Source organism: Perca fluviatilis, chromosome 4, assembly GCF_010015445.1.
Source record: "Perca fluviatilis chromosome 4, GENO_Pfluv_1.0, whole genome shotgun sequence".
Classification (NCBI taxonomy): Eukaryota; Metazoa; Chordata; class Actinopteri; order Perciformes; family Percidae; genus Perca; species Perca fluviatilis.
Window position 1 is genome coordinate 21,276,156 of NC_053115.1, and position 18,946 is coordinate 21,295,101.

The window sequence follows — 18,946 nt, forward strand, 5'->3', positions numbered from 1 at the left end:
CTGGGCTTTGAGGTAGCACAAGCTCGCCAGTAATCAGATCATTATTATTGCAGCAAGATCTTCTTGGTGATTTTACTTAAGGACATTGTAGCATCAGCATGTAAAGCAGCAACATCCAAGGATACCTAAATGGTAGGTTTCTATAATGACTATAGAAACCGTTTAGCAAGCAAATTACAGTTTTGGCAAACCTCGACTTTCTAGCAGAACACTCAAAAACACGGATGACGAATCCAGTACTCAAATACATACATTCTTTTCAGTTAAGGAGAAGATCCAGTTTCTTTACTACACCACTTAGTGTATCAGACTGTTTTTTGTGTGTCTTTCACTTCTTATTCCTAAACAAACATCTCCTCCCTATGCCATGGCTTCATTATGCAGTCACTATTTAAGGGCATTAGAAGAGCACTTCTCCAAATTCTAGCAGCAGCAGGCTGCGCCTAAAAAAAAACAGCCAGAAGATGACAGGACAAAAGAGGGAGAAAGGAGATTATATGAGCGAAAAGAAAATCCCACACACATCTGAACCACACGAAGAAGAACAGAAAGACTGCAGTAGAAGAAAATATAGACCTACAGTACATCTATCTTGTGTTCAATGGGCAATTCTTTCTTAAAGGATGTAACATTTTTACTAATTTAGAAATATTCTCCGACCCATTTGTCAGATTCGACTTGTCATTTAGCATCAAGCATTGACATTTCTATCTAAAACTGATGAAAATGTTTTCCCTGACCTTTATGCCATTGAAGGGCTGCTTTTCAGCTGTACTCTAAACCACTCATATACCAATATCTCTTTATTTGTGATTCATTATTTGGGGTACCATTTTACACAGGCAAGGAGTGAGTGCCTCATAGATTACTAGACACTATTGCAGTGTATTCCATCAGCCACAAGCACTCACTTTCTATTCAACCCTTCAGTTTAGGATTTAACAGCTTAACATAAAACTGCTAGATATGGACTGTGCTTTTAAATCTATTAAAGACCAATGCCTCTAGGGTGCATCGGAACTAATATGATGTGACACAAAAAGTGCTGACCGAACAAAAAAAAGGTGAACCCCCTTTTCTTGTCATAAAAGAAAAGACATGTCCGAAGAGACATGTCAGTACATAAATCCCTCTTTGGACTCAGAGTGGTAAAGTTGAAGGTCAATTTATAAAAAAAATTATAAATTGACCTGTGTTCAGTCCTCAAAAGACTTTTGAACATGCACATTTGTAGTCGTGATGAGTCAAGCCCAGTGGCGTTATTAAGTCAACCAGAAGAGCCGAGTGAGTCACAGAGCTGCAGTGTGAACTGTAGCTGATCCTGGACTACATGTTCCATGACACACATACACAACCCATAACACATTTCCAAACAGCCATTATATAATATATGTGTCCATGAAATTATGCAGGCGAATGTGGCAATTTGTGCATTTGAATTAGTGTTTTTTTTCTCTTTTTTTACAACCATTTACAAAGACACACTCCAGCTTGTATAGCATGAATGATTAGTGTTAACCAACATCTCCTTTGAAAAAAAGATTAAAATAGATAATAGCCCCCATAAACCTTCCTCATGTCCCCCCCCCCCTCCCCCTCCTTTGACTTGAGTGTGTGTTGTTAAGTATGGTGTAGCTATATAGCTTAGAGAGAAGAGTATGATAGGATCTGCCTTGTGCTGCTGCGTTGGAGGAAACACAGTAAGAATACGCAAACAGTAGATTCACAATGCCAGGAGCATCACTCATCTAACAACACACTCACATGTGCACATATACTACAAGCACAGACTCAAATACACGTGAGCTTACACATCCTCACACATCAGCACTGTTAAGGCCAGTGTATGCACACACACGCACACACACACACACACAGTCAACATTTTGCTACTGAGTGTGGGTTATTTATTCATTATTTTGCACAAAACACTATTCATTCAGTAATAAATACAAAAATATTAATATGATCCTTAATTAGAATTAGAACATAAAACACTATCTTTGGTGGAGGTAGGACAGTAGGAGGTAGGTGTTTGTTTATGTCTGTCTGGTTAAATGCTGCTTTGGGGGAATTTGCTGCAGATAGCCAAGTGTGTGTGGGTGAGTATGCCAGGGTCCAACCTCCTGTGGCTTCACTAGCTCGATTCAGATAATCCATGACAAATCAGGGCTCTGTGTACATCTGGCATCTTGGTATGTGCTTATGACATGGTGTAATACATGCTACAACCTCAGTAGGCCATGCATACAATTTCAAATTACAATTTCCCTGATAAATTAGTCAATTTGATTTCAATTCAATCCAAGTTTTGTTTAATTGATAACTTTTTAATGACTAGATGTAATGGGGCAGCTAATACTGAAGCAAAAGTCAATAAATGGAAGCATTCCTTGCAGGACGTAATCGACAGATGCCCCAGGAGGTTAATAGAAAACACAGGGAGCTCAACCCCGAACACAACAGGGATATTATGGGGCTGTGCTATTATAAGGTTACAGTTGTACTCAAGTAAAAGTACTGTTACTATATACAGTGTAGGGGGTTGTATTTGTTTGGCAGTTGAGTTCAAATATTGTCAATCTTCGCGCAGCATCGCCTACTGCACCTTTAACACAGAAGCCATCTCACTATGTCTCTTGTATTGGAAATGAGTCTTGATGCAATTTACTTCGTTAAAACGAGGAAAAATTAAATCCTCTATCCTAGCCTTTGAAGCTACTTTAGGGAATAATGTAGCTAATAAATTAATTCAGACGAGCTATTTTAATAGATAAGCCACCTCTCTTTTTACCAGTACTGTGTAGATGGATGGATGGAGCAACAAGATTAAAACACCCACCTACGCCTCAGAGATCTGCAGCAAATCCCCTAAAACACCATTTAACCAGGGCTGTATACACCACACATACATGCACCACGTTTACACAGCAAAACCTCCTCTTCAGAATGTGTTGCAGTGCTGCAGAGACAGATGTTGATATTTTTTACAATAGGCCAGATGTTGAACATTTTTACGATAGGCCTACACTAAATTTAAGATTCAAAATTGCCATGGCAACGAGTAAAAACAAAAGTTGGCTTGGGAAACACAATAAAAGCACTACAGGAATTATAAATCATCATACTCCCGGGAGAATAGACCTAGAGGTGGATGCTAGGGTGGAGAAGGGGGGGGGCGTTGAACAGCAGTAATGGTGGCAGGAAGTGATTGCAGCAGTTACAGGTAAGCTTTTGTGTCAGCGGTGCAGCAGCAGGCGAGGCAGAGCTTAAATCTAACAGCATATTGCAAAGGGTTTGTTGGAAATGCAACACGACCCACAATATGTGGTATTAGACACTAACAGATCATCACATTTTAAACTACTGCCATCTATGCGTCGTTTCTGCCTACCCCTTCTGACCAAGAACAGATCCAAATTTTCTTTCGTACCACAAGCCATAAAAGCCTTAAATCAGTCAGAATAAGCTAGTCGTCCAGCTGGTCTGACCATACCCAAGGGTGTATAGTGTATTGTAGTGTGTGATGTATATTCTTCATGTTTTGTTTGTCGGTGTCTGATATAATAATTATTTGTTTGTATCATATGTCTGATGTCTTGTTATAAAGTGCCTTGCGATTGTACCGCAAACCCAACTGCCCCACGGGGACAATAAAGTTATCTACTACTACATTACACACATTTCTAACCCTCTATAACGGAACTTTTTACATGTGACACTGGTCCGTACTATTTAATATAACATTATACACAAATAAAAGACAAGCGATGATGGCAATAATCTGTCTCAAAGTTCTCATGATCAATAGGAACAAGGTTGATTTTGATTTTTTTGGAAAGCAAGTAGGTTAAATATTACAGAGATAGCACCATCAAACAATCATGCAACTACAGGTAAGAGGGAAATATGTATTTGGGGGTGAACTGTCCCTTGAAAGCAACAATATGTAACTTTCAGCCCTACAGGTTGTCTCATTGGAACTACAACTCGCGTTGGGTAGCGGGGTGTTCCAATGAGACAACCTGTAGGGCTGTGTGTGTTGCTTTAAAATATTGTCAGTTAACTTTGATGTTGTCACTGCTATCATGAAGTAGTCCCAGGCTCAAAATATATTGCTGTAGGCAAAATTAAGATTAACCAGCCATTGACCTGACATCGAGTGTATAAATTCTTAGGGTCTTAGTGTCAACAAAGATATTCAGGTGTGATTTATATGAGAAATGTAATGAAGTGTGTGTGCATGCGTGTTATAAAACAACTAATGAATAACTGGAACACTCATTTTGAGTGCCCTCATGTTATGGTTACATTAACTCTTTCACTCAACATACACTGTTTACCTACATAATATTTTTTCACATAATCTATATGATAAGTTAAGCATTTGTGCCATTACAAATCAACTAACACTATTTTAAACTAAAACGCTCAAGTGTAGGTACTAATAATACTAACATTGTAACTCAAGGTACTATCCTGTGTCTCAAATGTGCATTCTAGCTCTGCTTCTGACTCCCATATTATTATCTATTACTGGCTTACTCTCTGCTCAGTGACAGTGTAACCCTTTAGTGGAGTAGCATAAAAGCAGCTTCTTCTGTTTGTCTTGTGGGGGCCTGGAGCAGCTGTGCCTCTACAGAGGTGTGTGTGTGTGTGTGTGTGTGTGTGTGTGTGTGTGTGTGTGTGTGTGTGTGTGTGTGTGTGTGTGTGTGTGTGTGTGTGTGTGTGTGTGTGTGTGTGTGTTTGTGTGTGCGCATTTTCTTTTGAATTACCATCACTAGGCATGGGCAGCAATGGCAATCACAATGGAAAAAGGGGCAAAAAAAAAAAAAAAAAATAAAGGGGGGGTGGTTTTTTTTTTTTTTTTTTTTGGAAAAAAAAAAGGGGGGGGGGGTTAAAAAGCTTCAAAGTGCCTCAGAGGATTTGCACCATTCACTATAATCGTCTTCTCTTATTTTTATCATAATGTGCCTGCTGAAATTCATGAACACTAAGAGACTGACTGATATGTATGTTTAAACAGTTAACTGCAGTCTGGGTCTGTGCCAAGCCATACCATTAGAGCTGCGGACGTCCAAATGAACTGTTCCTGATGCGGCCACTCATTAGGCTAGTTGTTCTTGTTCCAAACAAAAAGTTACAAAAGGCAACCTTCTCTTTCATTCCAGTCACTTCACTTTTCATTTTCACACTGGCCCACACAAACACTGTAGGAAAAGATTAAGGTGTGATGGCAGAATTCTCACAATGGTTAGCAATATATATTTACAAGCCTTTGTTCCTGTCTACTTGCAACCAGTTTGCTGTTGCTTTACAAGCTTTACAAAAGTAGACGAGTGGTGGACTCCGCTTTAAAAACTAAAAAGACTGTGAAATCAGTGAAAACTTCTATTATTATTATTATTATTATTATTATTATTTTCCTCAGTACCCGTGTTAAGCCCATGTCCCTGTGCCTAAAAAGGGGTTTACTGCTGGAAAGTATTGCAACACATGAAACATGTTTTAAACTTAAGATATTTCAATCCTTAATTTTCACATACATACAGAGAAGTGTCTGTAATCGTTATTTTTACAATAACAATGTATCAAATGACAATTTGAAGACAATGTGTTCAAACTCAAAATTACTCTGCTGTCATTTCTCTTGCTCTCTCATCCAAGTGAGGGAGCAATACCAAAGCGTGTAGCATTTATGTCGGAGCTGACAAGCTAAGGATGTAAATATGCAAATAATTCAGAAAAAGCATGTTTAGTAATATCCCCACAGGTGTGGTCTTAATATAAAATGCTGAGTCCTGTTTGTCTGAGGCCTAGACAAGAAAGAGTAAAAATGAGTACTATAAACTGATGGGAGCTACTGATCCAGCTCCGCCGACTGGAACTGCTCACAGACCATAAACAAAGACGGGGAAGAGAGGAGGGCTAGGCTAAAACTATCTCCTTATAGGCTATCACTACGCAGCATTTCCCCCGCCAATGTACGGTCTCTGGTAGGGCTGCTCGATTATGGAAAAAATAATAATCAAGATTATTTTGGTCAATATTGAAATCACAATTATTTACACGATTACTTATTGACTTTTGAAAAGATGTTGCATAGGGTTGGGCATCGAGAACCGATTCCTACTTGGAATTGTTTCAAAAATTACGATTCCATCGGAATCGTTTCTTTATTGGAATCGTTTGGAATTGTTTGGATGATTTGGTTTCAAATCTGATCATGGGTTCCAAATTTAACATGCGCAAGTTTTGGTTTCCGTAGTGGCCAGGCGCTTGTTGTGTTGCAGCTGTGGAGCACAGCAAGTGGTGCTCTAGTGTGGCTTTATTTTACATTGAAAAAGCCCCGTCAAACTGCAACCCACCTTTGAATCAAAATAAAACTTTCCTCTTATTTGTGAAATAAGCATGTGACCCGTTTCAACTCCACCACTCAAAGAATCGGAATCGAGAATCGATAGGAACCGGAATCGAAAGGAAGAATCGGAATTGGAATCAGAATCGTTAAAATCGATGCCCAACCCTAATGTTGCATTTATTAAACTTAAGAAAAAACTGTGAAACAGTTAAACAAATCAACAGTGAAAACACCTTGAACTGTGACATTTCCCTTAATACTTTTCCCATTTCAACTGTTTTTTTCATTCAGAACACAAGACAAAATAAGAGTTAACTTGCAAAACATAATCTGCAAAATAATTGTTTTTCGTTTGGAGCCAAAATCACAATCTTGATTACATTTGATTAATTGCACAGCCCTAGTCTCTGGCGAACAAACAAACTGTGGCTTTTCACGGAAAAATTGTAACAACAGCGCAGTTCTTAATAGCGCCATTGAGCTAAAGAGACGATACGTCCTCCGGTCTCATTCAGATATAAACGGAGTGTATAACGGGTTAACAATTCATTCTTATTCTTCTTCTTTGGAGTTTTACAGCAGCCTGTATCCACAATGTTGCATTGCTGCCACCTTCTACTGACTTTTTAAAGTTGTGAATCGATTCAGAATCTTAGAAAATATAATCACGATTCTTACATGAACACCTTTACAACACCCCTATTGCTCATAGAGAATTATCACCCAACTCTGCAGTTCCCCTCAGCTTTTTGTTGTGGTTTTACAGACTGCTATTCTCACAGTCTTTATCAGCTTTGTTTTAACCCGCTATGCTCCATGCCCAGCACCAAATGGCTAACACACAAAGTTAGCCACTAGCTGGTGAACGTATTCGCTAAAGAGTCAGAAATTTCACTTGAGAGGGAAGAGCAAGAGCGGAGACCAAACCAGAGCTAACAGGAGAGTAAATAATGGACTTACAGTACATTTGTTGAGTTGCTATAAACATGACTCCAAATGTTTTACAACACATCCCCCGTATCCACCTAATAACTTAACAACATGATATGTCAGCATTATGTTAAGCACTAATGCTGCCCCCAAGTGGCAAGAAAATAAATAAATAACATGAGTTAATGCAGCTTTAAACAGCCATTTCAGTTTACCTTCCAATATGTTACTTCACAAAAACCTGCTCCAAAACTATAACTGAATTAAGTTAAGTTTTACCTTGAAAATACATAACAGAATAAATACTATGAGGATGATAATATAGATTCACAAGGTAATACAGCAGCACTGATTCTAAAACACAGGATGAAATAGCTAGAGGCTTGCAGAAAGCATACTAATGTAGCCTATTCTCTAGACATTAATTCAATTTTATGTTGAACAAATAAAAAAAAGGTATTCACTGGTGCTTCAATTTCCCTAAATTAAGGCACTTTCACATATTGAGTGAGCTAGTTAGTCAGGATTCAGTGACCTTATCAATATTAATTTGGCTGAAAAGATGGCTCAAAGCAATTACTATGAAGATAATATTTGTCCTACTCTTGACAATCCCATAATGGGCTGCAGACATATTGCTGACATGTCATGAGTCTACATTCAATATTAATTCATTCAAATATATGTGGGCAGTGGGCCCATAAGAAGAAGACTGATGATGGCCTCAGAAGCTTTTTGGCTTTTACTGCTGCAGTAGTATTTTCACATGATCTCACAGTCAAGACTAATTCTACTTTCACAGATGTGCTAGTGTCGTGTGATTTTAAGCAGGTATTATGTTTTAAGCAAAGCAAGTTTTCAAACTATCAAAAACAGGAAATTGCAAGTTTAAATGCATGTTTTTGCTTTCATAGGTTTTATTTAATATCTTCAGCAGTTCAAGCCCAAAACACTGCTGCCAAATGTGACTGGATCCTGACAGAAGCAATCACTGTTATCATCTCATTGATTTGTTTTTTTTTACAAGATGTGTAATGCAATATGAATTTAAACACCAAAATGAATCTTGTAGATAGACAAAACTAACCTATTTGCATGACCAGCTCAAACAAAAACTGTCTTTTTTGTTTTTATGATTATGATTGTAAATGCATTACGTCAAAAGAAAAGGAAATAAACATGTTTTTATTTATATGGGCTTTAAATAAAGTCAGTGATAACTACATATAATTAATTTGTTAATCATTTCCCTTTTTCACACAAAATTTTACAGCAGACACAAGTGTGTACATAACCATCCATATTAAACCATAGATAGCTATTACCATAGATATAGAACAATATCAATATCATACATATCAGCATTACCTCATTGCCACCTAACGTTAGCTAAACATGGTCGAAAACCACCCTCTGCTGGCTAAATTTAAAGCTGTTAAAAATTAATTTAAGAGTACTAAAATGCTGTAGTGTGTTGCCCAGTTTAGATTTCACAACTGTATTCAATCATAGTAGTACCTACGTGCAAAATAACTCGCACATTAGTCGTTATTTTGGCTGTTTAATGGCAGTTTAACGGTTCAGTATGCTTACCTTCCATCTCTGACTCGATTTCCCGTGAGCCTCAGCCTCCAGCTCACTCTGTGACGTAAGTTTTAGTCGACTGTCAAGCTCACAGCTGACCCAAACTCACCTGACAGACGTATTTAAACGATAAACTGATGATTTCAGTGCGACTCCTTGACTGCGCTAGTGTTTAGTGGCACTGAACCTCTTAGTCTGAAATGTATCTCTTATTTTGTGCGGCCGAAACTTCGTTTTTTCCTCTACTTAGTCGGTTATTCCGCCTATAACGTGCTATTGCTGGAAAGCTATCATAGCTAACTTAGTTCAAAATGACTCTTCCAGCTTTGCACAACACCGGCGTGCTTTATAGACGGATTTTATCACAGTTTCCTCAGGACATCAGTTTAGCTTTTGCCTATGGATCTGGCGTTTTCAAACAACACGGGACCAACCAAGGTCAAATGGACGTAAGTGACCTGCCCTGCTAGTTTACAAACTCTGCCCATGACATTGCATTGTTAGTTAACTGCACAACACGGTACAGTGACATTGTTGTAACGTTATAGACTTTTTAGACTAAATAAAATCAGACTAAGGAGACACTTATCATGCTCTATTTCCTGTACTATGTACTTTTTGTTTTTTGCAGTCACCATATGTTACAGGGATTTGTAGTTTCTCAGCCTCACAGGCTAATAAAAATTGCATTTTGTAGAGTTAACGTTAGCCAATGTGGTTGAAGTCAATATCACAATATTGATATGGAAATTGGAAACCAGTATCACTAGGAATATGAATATTTTACATCAATATCACTATAATATTAGTGTTTAATATAAATATTGCTTTATTCATATTTTTCTGATATAAATACACAGCATCACAGTATTCCAAATACCGATCTCCAAAATATGTATTCAAAAATCTTAAATAAAATAATGAAATTTTCAGTGCTATGAGCTGCTGTCACTATTAGACAATAGAGGTGTGAATCTTCCCTGATCTCCCGATTCGATTATGATTATCATGTCTTCGATATCTCGATGCATCACGATACGTCAAATACATTTTTCTATTAAAGCCATTTAGGATATTTAATTCATAGCTTTTCATAGCTTCAAAAACAAAACATTCTGCAGTGCTCTAATACTAAATAACTTGGATACATAAAACTATACAGCACTGAGCACATGGCACTTCCTGAATGTGCAAAACATAACAGAATATGTAAACAGAAAGGTTGTTAGGCCGACACTAAATTGTAAACAGAAATAATCGATTATGAGCCGGCCGATTATCGATGCAGCATCGTCCATGTCCCCGATTCGATGCATCGATTATTTGATTAATTTAAACACCTCTATTAGACAAGGCAGGTTTATTTGTATAGCACATTTCAGCAACAGGGCAATTCAAAGTGCTTTACATAAAACATTAAAAGACAAGAATAAAATTGACAGTGCAGTATAAGAAATTAAAGAACTGAGAGATAAACTACACAAATAAAAGTTACAGTGCAGTATAAGAAATTAAACATTAAAGAGCAGTTATCGAGTGTCATACAGTGTCATCAATGCAACTTCAGTATAATAAATGAATTATATAATAATATAATATATTAAATGTTATTTAAAGAAAGGCAACATCAAAAAGATAGGTCTTTATGGATTATTATGCATTACCTCAGATAAAACTTTTCAAAAGGTGTGTAACAATAACTCATTCGATAACTTATTTTGTCATTCTTTTTTTTTTTTTAGTACAATCTGCCCAACTTTAATTTAATTACACGTTGTGATCAAAACATCCCAATATGATTCCAGCAAAAGTTGATTTAAAAAAACATATAGAATGTAGAATGAATATAGAATTTAAAGCTGCTGTATCCTAATTTATTGAAGTAGAACGTGTGATTCTATTGTGATTACCTTTTTATATGTTATATACAGAAGAACATGCTGGACTTTGTGTTTGCGGTGGATGACCCAGTGACGTGGCACACCATGAATCTGCTGCAAAATCGCAAACACTACTCCATCCTCAAGCTGTTGGGGCCCACGATGATCAGCTCTATACAAAATGAACACGGCGCTTCCGTATACTACAACACGCTGGTGCCTGTGGAGGAGAGGGTAAATAACTTTTTTTTTATATTTCAGCAGCACCTTTTGCTTGTCCAACATGACTACTTTTTTTTCCATAATAAAGCTGCCCAGTTTTATCTTTATACTGAAATCTCCTCGTGTTTATTAAGCAGTCATAGATGGCTGTGTTTACTTCTCACAGGAAGTCATTCTTGTTATTGGTCTGATCTAGTAGCCTAGTCTGGCTACACCACAGATGCATTCCGGGATAGGAATAAAAAACGCTGTGTGTTTGCATTTCTTTAAACCAATCACAATCAAGCTAAGCTCCGGACGCAGCGATGATGGCTCTGCAAAATAGTCTCTGGAAGGAACTTGTTTTAGTGGAATATTTATATCCTGCAAAAGAAAACGCCACATACAGTATATATCAAGTTAACTGTTCACACAATACAGTAACGTCAGCTATTTAAATTAGCTGGATACACGGTTAAAGATAATTTCCTCTTACCACTGTAATGACTTTGTTTTTAAATAAACATGCATTTCAGTGAAAAATACATAAAACATATGGAAAACAGTAATTCACTTCTGGCTCTTAGAACTTTATTAAAATTTGTTTTATTGTTTTGTGAGGCTTCTATTAACTTTATTACCTACATACTTTAATGACCTTCTCCTCTCCTTCTCAGATAATCAAATATGGTGTGATTAGTACGGATTCTCTCATAGATGACCTGATGCACTGGAAGACCATGTATGTTGCTGGACGCCTTCACAAACCAGTCAGTACCATGAATAACTTTGGATTAAACTGAAAAATTGAGCTGTATACAACTTTTTTTTATCATGCATTTATTTATTGAGCTATTTATTTTCAAACCAGTCAAATGCTTTCCTAGATTTTGACAAAGTTATTTGAAATATGTTGAAACAGTGGAATGTAAATAACACCATTCAGTTAAATCTTCGGGTTTTCCATCCATGCTTACGCGTGCATGTTTTTGTGTGTTCTCACACAGGTGAAAATGATGGTGCAGAATGAGAATGGAAAGCTCCGTGCTGCTCTGGTGGCCAACCTGAAGAGTGCTGTGATAGCCTCCTTCCTCATGCTGCCAGAGAGCTTCACTGAGGAAGACCTCTTCCTGCAGATAGCTGGTCTTTCTTATGCTGGTAACAAGCCTGCACAACTACAAATGACAAACACACACACACACACACACACACACGCACACACTTTGAATACTAATGTAAGTACAGTGCGATCCAACATGGACGCTATTGGTAATCCATCTCCCAGCAGGGTTCTGAGTTAGTTGTCTGGAGTATGAATGAAAGTAATTAGACTGATGGTTCTAGTGCCTCAAGATCGATAACTAAGCTGGTTGATTTGTACAGATTTAGTGACGTGAAATAGAAGCAGATAAATGAATGTTGAACCCTATAAATGTTTACATGCTAAGAAGGGGAGTGTTACCATTTAGGTTCCCAAGCTACAAAAGGGAAAGTCAGGAGTAATTAGGAAATGAGTGTTGTATCATTGCTAAACATTTTAGACTGGAAACTGAACACCAGTCAGAGTTTAATATCTCAGAATGTGTTGTTACTATGGTAATATTTCTGTCCTTGGCTGCTGCAACACCTGCATTTCCCTTCTGAGGATCAATAAAGGCTTCTCTTATCTGATCTTACTACAGCAAAGAACTGCAATATTACATTTTGTCTGTGCCTCTTCAGGGGATTTTAGAATGGTGATCGGAGAAGATAAATCCAAGGTAACAAATATCGTCAAAGACAACATTCAACACTTCCGGATTCTGTACAGCAACATCTTACGGGACTGCCCTCAAGTGGTGTACAAACCTCAACAAGGGAAACTAGAGGTAAAACATGGCCCTTTTAGTATCGCACTTGATATGTGAGCAACACAAGAGTACATTGTGTGCTGGTTCTGCAGTTTTACCTCGTCACTCACGCAAAGTTTGTGGATTTAAAAGGCGCCTGCTGCATAAACTACGAAGTTGAACAAATACATCTGAAATTGGGCACCTGGGTAGCTCACTTGGCGTCCGCTGCCTCGAGGAGAAAACCTCTATATGTGGGCGCGGGTTCGGCCCTTTGCTGCATGTCATTCCCCCTCTGTCACCCCTTTCACATCTTAAGCTGTCCTACACAAATAAAGGCCTAAAAATGGCAAGAAAAATAATCTGTAAAAAAAAAATACATCTGGGGAAAAAAAAAAAACTGTGACAGAAATATTTCCAAAAAACATACGGATTGCCATTACTGCCATCAAATTCTTACCTGTACTGCCTTTTTAAGAAATATATTATCTACCTTTTCAGTGAAACTGGCAAACGCATGTTTAAACACAGCTTTGACCTGAATAGTACAGAGTGTGCTCACAGCCTTGGTAGTAAACTTTAAATGGGGTGTGACTGACCTGGCACTCTGCCCTGTTACCTGCATTACATACAGTATTAACATGTGCAACATGGAAAATGTGTGCATGTGTCTATGTTTGCATATTGAATAGCATGAATACATATTCCTTTCCATTTTTATTGGTGTAAGGCTTCATTTTAAAAAACAATATTATTATTATTATTATTATTATTATTATTATTAAATGTTACCACCACTCCGTGTTATGCCAAGGAACTATTCATCACACCATCGTGGAATAAAAGAAATGAGTTGTTAGGAGTTTTTTATGTGTGTGAGTAACACATTTTGCAGTAAACAGCGCTTTGGGTGATTGTGTACTGTGAGCCTTGCATATGGGAAATACACTTGTGCCCTTGTACGTTATAAGACAGTGCGGCCGAAGTCCCACATGCACGAACCAGCTCCAGACTGTGTACAGTTTCCCACTTTAGTGGCCATGTCAATGCATTAACTAAATATTTCCTTACTTGTTGTTTGGTGTTTTAAATATTGAGGTTTTAAAAACAACATCATCTCACCCACTCCAATCCTTCCTACATAGTTTTATCTTGAGATGCATTTATACAGGTTCCTAATAACAATGCATAATAGTTGTTCTGCTGGTATTCAGTCTGCTGTTTGTATTTATGTGTTCTTGTTTGTGTACCTGCAGGTTGACAAAAGCCCAGAGGGCCAGTTTATCCAGCTGATGGCATTGCCTCGGACCCTCCAGCAAAGGATCACAAAGCTGGTCGATCCTCCGGGGAAAAACCGAGACGTAGAGGAGATTCTACTGCAGATTGCTCAGGACCCAGACTGCGGAGCTGTTGTACAACAAGGTTCGGATTAAAGAACGGGGGGGGGATGTAGCATAGAGGGAGAGGCAGGCAGAGAAAAAGGGACAGATGGACCGGGAAAAAGTCATCAGATATTGTGAGTGTGATACTTTTTGAGTGTGTGTGGTGAATATTAAATAAGGTAGGATAATGCTCCAAATGAATAATGTTAGGAATCCATTACACTAACACATTAACGAAGCTAATATATTGTCAAAACATGGTCAGAATTAATATGTAGATTGATAGAAAAACTTAACACCTAGTAAATCAAATAAACATGTCATCCCCTTCGCACGTAAGGCCCATCAGTTTCAAGATGCATCATCACTCCTGTCTTCATCAAAATCAGACCTGTAGTGTAGCAGATGTTGCAGTGTGTTGTCACTTTCAAATTTTAGGCCAGTAAATGTAATTTTTAAGTACTGGAACACATTCCACATTGTCCTAGTGCTGTCTGAGATACAGTGTCCCATTTTGAATAGAAGAATATGTAACCCTCATTTGTAACACACTTGTTAGATTGATCAGTACTATTTTATGGACAGTTTGAGTGTGTAGATGTTTTACTGCCATGTTAAAGGTAATTAAGCTGATTCATAGTTTGAGATTGTATCCATAACCCAGGGATAGATAGAGTGATTGGCAAACAAGTAATTCTTAATTGTTACTTTTGTTGAAATTGTGTACATATGAATCATGTGATTATATGGCCTCTACCCATAAGTAGCATATCATAACATCATATTTCAGAGTGATGACAAATTACTTATAGTATAATTGCATGTTTGAGCATGTCTTTGTTCCTCCTCAGGTATTTCATCTATTGTGAAATACTCCAGTATAACACAGAGTATCAAAGGCATTGCTACAGCTGGTAGGTACCCTTTTCTTCTTTGTTCGATGTTTTTTGGGGGAAATCATACATAATGCATTGTTAGGTTTTGTTAGTAAAGGCTGATGTGGTGCTCCAGATTCGTCAAAGGAATAGTTTGACATTTTGGGGAAATGTGCTTTCTTGCTGAGTTACGTAAGAAGATTGATACCACTCTCACGTCTATATGCTAACTTTGGAGCAACAGCCACCAGCCTCTTAGCATGGCATAGCATAGCATAGCATAGCATAAAGCTAGCCTGGCTCTGTCCAAAGGTAACGAAATCAGCCTACAAGCACCTAATGCTCCCTAATTAACATGTTCTGTCGGATTTGTTTAGTTTGTACAAAACGTGTGCATGTAAAAATGACAATTTATAGTTTTATAGGGTGTTTAGTTCAGGGTTAGGTGCTGGAACGTGGAGTTTATTACCTTTGGAAATAGTCAGGCTAGCTGTTTCCCACTGTTTCCGGTCTTGTGCTAAGCCAAGCTAACTGGTTGCTGGCTGTAACTTCATATTTACTGACGTAGGTCGTAAGTGTATTCTCAAACCTTCCACTGTGTATTAACAACCGTTTTAATGTAGTACTAGTAATAGTGTTCTTCTAATGTGTTTGTTAATGTTCAGTGCGCTCTGTGTCCTGGTCCTCCCCAGGCATGTGGAAGACAGTGTCATACAGCTCCAAGAAACTGATGAAGATGTGGAAGGGTTGGAGGAGGAAGCCGTCTGTCTCTCAGATGTCCTGATCCTGTCTGTTGACCAGATCTTTCTCTGTAAACTGTCAGCCAGACAACCAACATCCATCCTTGATTGTTCTCTGACAAACTGTAGCTGGAAGAATTACACACTCCCCTCTGGTTATATCACTGCATAGCCTCTATGAACGGGATCACTGAGCAGTCTGTGTTTGAATAGTGTAGAACCGTCTGTACTGTACAACTGCCCTTTATCATGCAATTCATGAAAGTTGTAGAAAAAAGGGTGACATTTCACGAGCCTGACTGAATTACGGCTGACATTTAATGGTACTACCGATCGGACCTTTCGGCATAATGACTACAGTGACTGGGGAGATGCTGAGTCTGCTGTCTCTGGAGCCACAGCACTAAATCAGTGTGAGCGCAGCATGCATCAAGTACCACAAGTATAGTCAAGGAAAGACTTTGCTGTCTTCTGTCATCTTCTGAATTATGCGAGTGTTAGATCTGTGCATTTTTTTTGTGAACGGTCAGATGACGGGCAGCTAAGAGATTGAGAATGATGTTTCTGTGGGTTATTTTGTCTTTGTGCTGAGAGAGGGCTTTATTGAACTCTCTTCAAATGTGGACTGGCGTTACATGTCATATATATATATACACAACACACACACACACACACACACACACACACACACACACACACACACACACACACACACACACACACTTTATAACCCTCTTAGCTTGCCAAAGATCTCAAATCCTTCATCTCTTTAATATCATTTTAACGACAGTCTTGATGTTTTGTACACACTATGTTGGTATTCATAAAATAAAAGATAGGATCACATTTATTTTATGACAAAATGTTCCTCATTGTTAACAGTTTATCTCTGTTACTTGTTACTTTATTTTTATCAGCATGTCCTATTAAGAACTAGAGGTCTTCAATACTTGCTGTAGTCTAATTCAATTACACAAATTGGGTTTAATAAACATTTCAATACAATAGCATCTATTATTACGTTATTTTCATTTGTATTACTTTTCTTTTTCAGTTTGGATTTTTTTCCACAAAAACAAAATCCCAACTGTCATAATACAAGAGGATACTGTTTGTGTCTGTGTTTGTGTTGCTTTCATTGTTGGTCTATGTAATTAAGATTGCCTGGCTTCACCAAGGCTTAATTAATAAATTATGACACCGCATTTTTACAAAATAATGTAACAAAATGTAACAAATACAATATTAGATTCTCTCTCGTCCTCAGTTTTTCTGCTCTACTACCTAGGGGCATTAATGAAGAGCAAACTTGATTGTGAGTAAGTTATTCTTATATTTTATTACTTTATAATTAAAAAAGGTAAATATAAAATCCATCAAAATGATCATGTTCACAGGCCTTTTTCTCTGCCAATATTTTGATGTTATGGCAGGAAAAGCACAGGAGTATTTCATTAACATTACTTATTAGTGCATTCCATTGAGTTTCAGCTGGTATTGTGCAAATCGGTAGCCTGGTTGACCCCAGACTCTTCTCAGTTGTAACTGAGAGTGAGAGCAAATCTCAAATTTGCCGGAAGTTCATCAGGGTTTACCCAGGCTAGCAAATTGGCTCAGTGGCATGATGCATTGGGATACCAAAATGGAACAAAGCCATCATTAAAGTTATTATTTACTCCATTGATTTTCCTGCAAAGTCAACCATTTCAGCTCTGATAAAGCAGCAAAACAAACCGGAAAGGACGAACAAAAAATTTATGTAGAATTTGGCCATTAAAAATAAGGTTAATCATATATAATTTTTACTTTCATTTACCATCTTATTACAAAAAGAAATATTCAAAAAAGTATACATTTGAATGTAGTCCGTGCTATCATAAAGATATATTGGTCCTTTATTCCATCATAATGCAGTCAATTGTGAAATGACTACGGTAGTTACTTCCTGGTACTGCCACTTGTCTTTATATTCACCTTTCTATTCACCACTACATCATGAGTCATACTTAACAATGAATTCAGTTACAGACACATGAATCATCTTAAGGTAGACTCATGACCCGGTATGATTTGTTGTTTTTTCATTTCATGTTTATTTGAAGAGGGACAGATGATATGACAGACATTTCTGCAACAAATCTCCAATGTACAGCATCACACCCATTTATAGCTATTGTTAGTTTCCAATGCCCGTCCCTAGAAGGGCTTTTAAACATAAAACATTAAACATTGCCACATTAAAATATATGAAGCACATACACATACTTGTTGTGTACTCTTCTCTGTCGCTAATTAATGATCTACATACTGCTTATTTTTTACAGTCTCTATGTACTTTAGGACAGTTTGCTGACTGCACATGCCTTTCATTCGCGCCATACTGTTCAACATTTGTGCAATTCACACAGTTTATCCACAACCAACCACTATTGTAATGAAAAATAACTACGTATATTTACACTTCTACTCCACTACATGTCAGAGGGAACTCTTATATTTGTACTCTGCTACATTTATCTGACCGCTATAGTTATGAATCACGTGCAGATTAAGATTTGATATACAAAACAGACGATCATTTTATAAAACGTGATTACCTAACTACTTTGTATATTTATATTACATTACTAAACCTAGAAATGACTGTAAGCTATAGGTGCTGTGTACAATTAGGCTACATTATAGTGTGCTATCTCTCATTTTATTAAAGTATTATATAGCTATACTACTTGAAAAATACTAGGTAGGGGACTTACTCTGTGTTGTGTATGTGTAAACATGTATACAATATATGTAATGGACCTTTAATAACAACGTATGGGTATTCAAACAAATACAAAACTGAAAAGCTGAGGGTTAAGTGTCTTGCTTAAATGCACTTGTAAAGGAGCTGTTAAGGGCGGGAGCTCTCCTTAATCACCTAGTAAATCTTTCACCAGCTCTTAGTAGTAAACACGGTGACAGCAGCCTAACCTTCAGAGGATGTGATGCAATGGTTAATTATCATAATATATGCTGATATCATCGCTTCAGTCCTCCAATCAGCCAGTCAGCGCGCCTCACTTTCACCACCTGCTAGGAACTGAATTCCATCATTCCAGGCATTCCTGCCCTCCTCCCTCCCTCCCTCCCTCCCTCCTCCTTCCTTCTCCTCCTCCTCTTCC

General features: G+C 37.7%; 1 protein-coding gene across 1 annotated transcript; it reads left to right on the forward strand.

Moving 5' to 3' along the window:
* Nucleotides 1-8,929: 8,929 nt before the first annotated feature.
* Nucleotides 8,930-17,037, forward strand: tamm41 (TAM41 mitochondrial translocator assembly and maintenance homolog). Its single transcript, XM_039799061.1, has 8 exons — nt 8,930-9,324; nt 10,807-10,989; nt 11,634-11,726; nt 11,964-12,114; nt 12,679-12,824; nt 14,042-14,207; nt 15,019-15,081; nt 15,735-17,037. The coding sequence occupies exons 1-8, from the start codon at nt 9,187-9,189 to the stop codon at nt 15,824-15,826; spliced, it is 1,032 nt and encodes a 343-aa protein (XP_039654995.1). The 5' UTR covers nt 8,930-9,186; the 3' UTR covers nt 15,827-17,037.
* Nucleotides 17,038-18,946: the final 1,909 nt, after the last annotated feature.